The sequence below is a fragment of the Sapajus apella genome, unplaced genomic scaffold, assembly GCF_009761245.1.
Source record: "Sapajus apella isolate SASKATOON/1434 unplaced genomic scaffold, GSC_monkey_1.0 scaffold47, whole genome shotgun sequence".
In the NCBI taxonomy this organism is placed as follows: domain Eukaryota; kingdom Metazoa; phylum Chordata; class Mammalia; order Primates; family Cebidae; genus Sapajus; species Sapajus apella.
In genome coordinates this window covers 13,274,553-13,282,074 of record NW_022436987.1, presented here as the reverse complement: position 1 = coordinate 13,282,074, position 7,522 = coordinate 13,274,553, and the positions used below count along the sequence as shown (strand labels likewise).

General features: G+C 43.5%; 1 protein-coding gene across 5 annotated transcripts; it reads left to right on the top strand.

The window, feature by feature from the left end:
* Positions 1–915: 915 nt before the first annotated feature.
* LOC116525196 (serum amyloid A-4 protein-like) lies at positions 916–7,025 on the top strand. Of its 5 annotated transcripts, none has more exons than XM_032240908.1 (4): positions 916–1,193; positions 2,055–2,149; positions 5,869–6,007; positions 6,717–7,025. In XM_032240908.1, the coding sequence occupies exons 1-4, from the start codon at positions 1,183–1,185 to the stop codon at positions 6,877–6,879; spliced, it is 408 nt and encodes a 135-aa protein (XP_032096799.1). In that variant the 5' UTR covers positions 916–1,182; the 3' UTR covers positions 6,880–7,025. The 5 variants fall into 5 exon arrangements, with proteins under 5 accessions (XP_032096799.1, XP_032096798.1, XP_032096802.1 ...); XM_032240907.1 differs by having other exon boundaries at positions 921–1,242; XM_032240911.1 differs by having other exon boundaries at positions 1,160–1,247.
* The last annotated feature ends 497 nt before the right edge of the window (positions 7,026–7,522 follow it).

The window sequence follows — 7,522 nt, the reverse complement described above, 5'->3', positions numbered from 1 at the left end:
TTATAAAATCTAGGGCTAGGCATGGTGGCTTAAGCCTGTAATCCCAGCACTTTGGGAGACTGAGGTGGGCAGATCACTTGAGGTCAGGAGATCGAGACTAGCCTGGCCAACATGGCAAAACCCCGTCTCTACTAAAAATACAAAAATTAGCAGGGTGTGGTGGTGTGTGCCTATAATCCCAGCTACTCAGGAGGCTGAGGCAGGGGAATCGCTTGAACCCTGGAGGTGGAGGTTGTAGTGAGCTCAGATCACGCCACTGCACACCAGCCTGGGGGACAGAGTGAGACTCTGCCTCAAACAAACAAACGAAAAATTTATAAAATCTGATACTTTTTCACCATGGAGTTTCTCATGTAGGAATTTATCCTAGAGATATATTTGTACATGTGCAAGAGACATATGTACAAGGTTAATAAATGCATCATTATTTGCAATATCAAAAGGTTAATAACTGTCAACACAGTCATCAATATTTTATAAATTATAGTCCGTCCATACAATGGAGTACAGTGTAGCTATAAAAAAAAAAAAAAGCAACAAGCCTGATATGAAAAGATCTTCAATAATAGTAAGTTTAAAAGAAAGTGCAGAATCATACATATTTGTATGAAAAAAGAGATTTTATGCCTGGAAGACCTTCACACCCTTGATCTTCTGGCTTTATTCCTGTCCTTCTATTCTCCCAGAATCATTACCTCACCCCATGACTGGTACGGCCAAGTCTTGCTTGTTCTGTGTCCTTACATTCTTTAGGGGGAAGCCACAAGAGACAAGCAAACATCTCCTTTGCTAATAATATTGATCACTTCCTAGAGCACAATATCCATGTGCAATTTTTTGGGAAGATCTCTTACCAAATGGGTAAGAATGAAGAGCCACAAAGAGAAGAAAGTGAAGAAAGACCCCTGTCTTCCCACACTGGATTTTGCAAATATAACTCATTTCTGTAATACAGGAAACTAAGAGGAAAAAAATGGCAATTAAGAAAAAGTGACTGAAAACTAATGCTTTGATGATCCAATTTGGAAAACTACTTCTGGATAAGGAAACACTATTACCCAATGTGCTAATATTAAAATGCCCAAACAATTGAGCAAAAAGGACTTTGGCAAGGCAGGTTGTGGGATTTAAAAGCTTTCTCCCATTAATGCCAAAGCCAGCAGAGATATCAACTATAGTTCCATGGCTGGAAGGTACGAGCAGCTCTGCTTTTACTGATTTCAGCTGGAGAAAGGTCCACAGGTGAGGTTTCTTCCAAGGAGTAATTTCTCTTATTTGACTCTTTTGAGATCCTTTTCTCACATAATTGGCAGATTTCAATTGGAGAGAAATTGTGTTTTCCACCTCATTATGGGGTCAGTGCTGTGGAGAGAAGGAACTTAGGAAATGCTTCTTGATTGACTTTAGTCTGCTTTATTGGGTGACAAATTGGCCACAGGCCAAATAACACGTTGGAACCTTCTTATTCTTTCCAGAGATCTGGGCTGAGAATTAAGGGTTTATGCCTCTTCTTAAAACCCGTTTCAATCTTTCACAAAGTTTTGATTCTAATATAAACAAATGGAAATGGGGAATTAGTCTTTCAAATTCAGCCCTTTGGCTGGCATAGTGGCTCATGCCTATAATCCCAGCATTTTGGGAGGCTGAGATGGGAAGATTGCTTGAGGCCAGGAGTTCGAGACTAGCCTGGGCTGAACATAGCGAGACCTTGTCTCTACAAAAAAAAAAAAAAAAAATTTAGCTGGGTGTGATGGTGCATATTTGTAGTCCTAGCTACTCAGGAGGCTGAGATGGGAGGATCACTTGAGCCCAGAAAGTTGAGGCTGCAGTGAGCCTTAATTATACCAGTGCACTTTAGCCTGGGCAACAGAAAAAAGAAAGAAAGGAAGAAAGAAAGAAAAAGAAGGAAGGAAGGGAAGGGAGGGATGAAAGAAGGAAGGAAAGAGAAACAAAAGAAAAGAAAGAAAATAGAAAAAAAAAAGGAATTCAGTCCTCAAAACATAGATCCGTGGGTTTTTTTAAATGATTTTCTGCCACTCTCTCTTTCTCTTCAGCACAATGAGGCTTTTCACAGGAATTGTTTTCTGCTCCTTGGTCATGGGAGTCAGCAGTGAAGGCTGGTATTCATTTTTCAAGGAGGCTGTCCAAGGTAAGAACTCTGGAGGGTGGACGGCATATCCCCAGGATTCACTCTGAGCAGGAGCCACACACTCACTGGATGTGAGTGGTCCTTAGAGAAGCCACACAGGGGTCAGAGGAGGAGCGTGGTTTTCTGTATCTGTTTCTTCTTCTAGGCTGGTCTGATTTATCACCCTCCCTTGGGGTTTCCAGACTGCAGGTTAAAGGTGTTTTGGGCCCAGCCTGTACTGTTGGTGTGGTGTGCAGTAGGATAAAGACTTCCAGAGGGCGATCTCCTACTGTGGAAATTTACAGATGACAGATTTCTCAGGGCATGATGTTTATTCAGCTCATCCACCTCTGGGAACGCACTGAGTTCACAATTATACTCCAAGATTGATACATGCCTAGGAGACAGTAGAAGAATAGTGCTTGCACAGAGAAACCCCATCCTGTATCCAAGCAAATGGCCAATGCTTGGGATGCAGAGTTCATGAAAATTAAGCCCTAACTCCTACCCATAAAATAAAAAGAGCAAATTCCTACTGATTAGCCACAGGAGGGCTGATATAGGGCTAGGAAATGGATTTCTGCAATTCTGGATGGGAAATTAATCTTTTTTTTTTTTTTTTTTTTTTTTTTCCTGAGACAGAGTCTTGCTCTGTCACCAGGCTGGAGTGCAGTAGCATGATCTTGGCTCACTGCAACCTCTGCCTCCTGGGTTCAAGCGATTCTCCTGCCTCAGCCTCCTGAGTAGCTGGGACTACAGGTGTGTGCCACCACACACACAGCTTATTTTTGTATTTTTAGTAGAGACGGGTTTTCACCATGTTGGCCAGGATGGTCTCAACCTCTTGACCTTGTGATCTGCTGGCCTCGGCTTCCCAAAGTGTTGGGATTACAGGGGTGAGCCACCGTGCCTGGCCAGGAAATGAATCTTATTGTCTAGTTGTTAAAATAGGAAAATTATGTTGTCAGGTTTTGCAATACTTCGAACTTCATGTGCTGTTATTAATTTTGTAGTTAAATTTTCTATAATTTTTCAATTGAAATTTTACAAATTTTCATTTGTTTCTGCATTTTGTGCTTTTAAAATGATATTCTCTAAATAACAGTTTTTAAGGAGTTTTGGTAGCAGGCACTAAGTTTTTCTGCACATAGTAGAGAATATCTTTTTCCTTAGGTCAGTGTATTTCAGAATTTGTTGTATGGCCCACCAGCATTTAAATCGGCCGGTGTGTTTGTTTAAAAAGTATATTCCTGAGCCTCTTCTCATAGTTACTGAGTCAGAATCTTAGAAGTGAAGTGGGACTAGGAATATTATTTGAAAAACTCCCCAGGTTACTTTAATCACAATGCCAATGAGAACAACTCTGTTGAGTTTTTCTGTCACCTAGTGACAGAATCTGTCAGCTGCTTGGAGAAAACTCTCGCTAATCAATCTGGAAAACATAGAATAACACAGAGCATGCATCAGATAAAGAACGGTCATTATGCCATGCCAGAGATAAACTATTTGACAAAATTACAGACACAAAAGAATACATGAAATTAGTGAGAAATATCCCATAGAACACAGTACATAATAATTAAAACTATTCATCATAGCTTTCCTTTTTTCCAAGTGAGTTGTTTTAAAGAAGTCCGAAACATGTAAACCACAGCAGGACTCAAAAATATTTATTGATTGAACAACATAGGTGCTGATAGACACTTTCTATAGCTCTTCCTGGCTTAGACCTGCTTCGAACATCTATTTTTCCACTAATCTCTTTAAAAACTAAAATTATGGCCAGGTGCAGTGCCTCAAGCCTGTAATCCCAGCACTTTGGGAGGCCGAGGCGGGCGGATCACGAGGGCAAGAGATCAAGACCATGGTGAAACTCCGTCTCTACTAAAAAAAAAAATACAAAAATTAGCTGGGTGTGGTGGCGCGCGCCTGTGGTCCCAGCTACTCAGGAGGCTGAGGCCGGAGAATTGCTTGAACCCAGGAAGGGGAGGTTGCAGTGAGCCAAGATCGCGCCACTGCACTCCACCCTGGTGTCTGGCAACAGAGCGAGACTCTGTCTCAAAAAAAAAAAAAAAAAAAACACACTAAAATTATGTATAACTTACATATATCGTATACTGTATAGCTTGATGATCTTTTACACATACACACATCCATGTTACACCCTCAGATCAAGATGCCAAACATTTCCTGCACCCTGGAAGGGTCTCTCATGCCCTCTTCCAGTTAACAACCCTCACCAAAGGTAATTGCTATTCTTATCATTATTGATTAGCTTCCCTGTCTTTGATCTTTGAATAAAAAAATCGTACAGTGTATTTTGTATCTGGTTTTGTTTCACTCAACATTATGACATATTAATACACATAACAGCATTTGCCATGCGCATTAATATTTTGTTCTTTTTCATTGCTGCATAGTATTCCATTGTATACTGATATCACCATTTATCTATCCTACATTATTGGATAGTTAGACATTTTTAGTTTTGGGGTGTTATGGATAAACCTGCAGTAAATATTGGTGTACATGTACTTTGGTGTACATAAGGCCTCGTTTCTGCTGTGGTTATATATTCAGGAATGGAAGTGTAGAGTCATAAGGTATATGTCAATTTAGCTTTCGTAGATACTAGCAAACAGTTTCTCAAAATTGTACCAATTTATACTTCCATGAACAATTATGAGAGCTGGGCATAATGGTCCACGCTTATAATCCCAGCACTTTGGGAGGCTAAAGCAGGAGGATCACTTGAGGCCAAGAGTTTGAGACCGGCCTTAACAACATAGTGAGACCCCATCTCCACACACACAAAAAAATCAGCTGGGTGTGTTATCAGGCACCTGTGGTCCCAGCTACTCAGGAGGCTGAAGTAGGAGGATCATTGAGCCCAGGAGGTCGAGGCTGCAGTGAGCCATGATCACACCACTGCCCTCCAGCCTGGGTGACAGAGGGAGACCTTGACTAAAGAAAACAAAAACAAAACCCAAAACAATTATGAGAGTTCCAGCTGTTCCACATCCTCGCTCACAATTGATATTGTCATTTAAAAAAATTGTTGTCATTCTATTGGGTGCATAGCGGTATCTTACTCCTTCACTAATAGGAACAGGAATCCACCTTGCATCAAGTATTCCAATATGCTAGGCATTTTATGTATGTGCCCTCATTTTATCTTCTCATTCAGTCCACCAGGGAGGTGGTCTGCCTGTCCCAGTCCTCTGAAGCTCTCTCAGGTCATTCCACTCACCACATACTGCCCATGCCCTCAGCTTTCCTGTGCCATCTATATCCATAACAGATTTATTCAAGTCTGAGTTGTCCTCGCAGAGCTGGTGAGGATGTACTTTTCTTATGGGCCATAGCAGATGTGCAACCGCCTCCTCTTCTCACCACGTCCCTTGTATAGTCCCTGTAGCTTACATCTGTAGTACCATTCTTCATTGTGACATTCCTCACATGACCGTGCCCTCTCTGTGCACAGCACACACAGACCCATGTAAGTTGTAGCCCAGGGCATGACAGCTGCCAACCAATTCAATCCAATGTAATCCATGGAAAGCACCTTCCTTACAGTTACTCAGGGAAGTTGTTCACAGGAAGGAATGTTTATCTCCGCGTATGATTTCAAAAGATTATTTTGTCAAGGCTTAAAATTTGGAAATCAGTGGAAAATGTCCATTTCTCCACTTCTCCTGTATGTCACCAGGTTCATTTTTGTCATTTTCTTTTCTTTCCAGGGGCTGGAGACTTGTGCAAAGCCTATTGGAACTTGATAGCATCTAATCACCAAAATTCAAACAGATATTTCTATGCTCGGGGAAACTATGACGCTGCCCAAAGAGGACCCGGGGGTGTCTGGGCTGCCAAAGTGATCAGGTAACAGACTCCTGGGGATTCCAGTGAGAGGCCAGCAGAGCCGATTTGGCTTGAGAGGCAGGAGAACCCGTGGCTCTTTCTCCTCCTCCACACACTCCTGGGGTATGAGTGGCCGGCAGAGCCAGAGCAAGGCTGGTGAGGACACGTCTCCTCTCACCCCCAAAGGGAAAGTAAGAACTGAGGAGAGGTCTCAAAAGCACGCTGTTGTAGGGGCCTGGTGCAGGGGGCTCACACCTGTAATTCCAGCACTTTGGGAGGTCAAGGTGGGAGGATCACTTGGGTTCAGGAGTTCAAGAGCCACCTGGGCAACATAGCAAGACCTTTATCTCTACAGAAAATAAAAGAAATTAGCCAGACATTGTGGCATGCGCTTGTAGTCCCAGCTACTCGGGAGGCTACAGTGGGAGATACCTTGAGCCCAGGAGATCGAGGCTGCAGTGACCCATGATCGAGTCACTGCACTCCAGCTTGGGCAGCAGAACGAGACCCTGTCTCAGAAAAAAAAAAAGCACTCTGTTGCAGAGTGCAGAAAGTATCAGCTGACTTAGGCCTTTGCCCATGAGGATTGATAGTTTTCTTCCCCCTTTCTTGACTTTTCCAGGCTCCTTTCAGTCATTCCTTGGGTGGGAGGAGAGGAGAGAGTTAGCAGGTGGAGCGATCTCAGCTGAGTCAAGAGATTAATCTCCTGTCTCCTTTCTTTGGGTTGCAGCCGTTTCAGACACTATCTTCAGGGATTTATAAACTACTATGTATCTGGAAACAGCAACAGTGCATTGGAAGACTTGCAGTCCAACCAGAAAGCTGAGGAATGGGGCCGGAGTGGCAAAGACCCTGATCACTTCAGATCTGATGGCATGCATAAGAAATACTAAGCTTCCTGCTCCTCTGCACTCAGGGAACTGGGCTGTGAGTCATACACTTCTGCCCCAAGACAGGGACACAGAGTCACTGAGCTTTGTGTCCCCAGGAACTGGTATAGGACGCCTAGAGGTGATCAATAAATGTTTGTCAAATTGAATTTGTTGATGGAAACTGGGAACATTGAGGCAGACTTTCTGGGAAGTATGGCCATCTGAGGCCATGTGGAAGACAAACAGCACGATAGCGGATGAGCCTGCGATGAGGGGGCCCCAAAACTCCCAACTGGCCTGTAACTATGCAGACTCCTCACATGACCCAAGCCAAGCTTCTCTGGTCATTTTCGGCCCCAGCTTCTCCTCCTGAGTAAGCCTAAGCCAGCAAAGCACTGACCGTCATGCTGGGCTTCTGAGTGGCTGGAGTCACGGCTCTGGCACAGCTCTGTGCAGCCTTCCATCAGTCTGCTCTGCAGCACAGATTGGAGGTCTACCCCCACATCCCCACTTCTTCTTCCTGGCCTCACAGTTTATTTTGTTGCAGCTTCCAGGCCTCGCTGTGTACAGACTTTATACTACACAATTCATTGCACTCTTTCCACTCTCTGTCTCCAGGCCTTGTCCCCAAGTGACCTCCTTCCGTATCAAGAAGGTACACTGT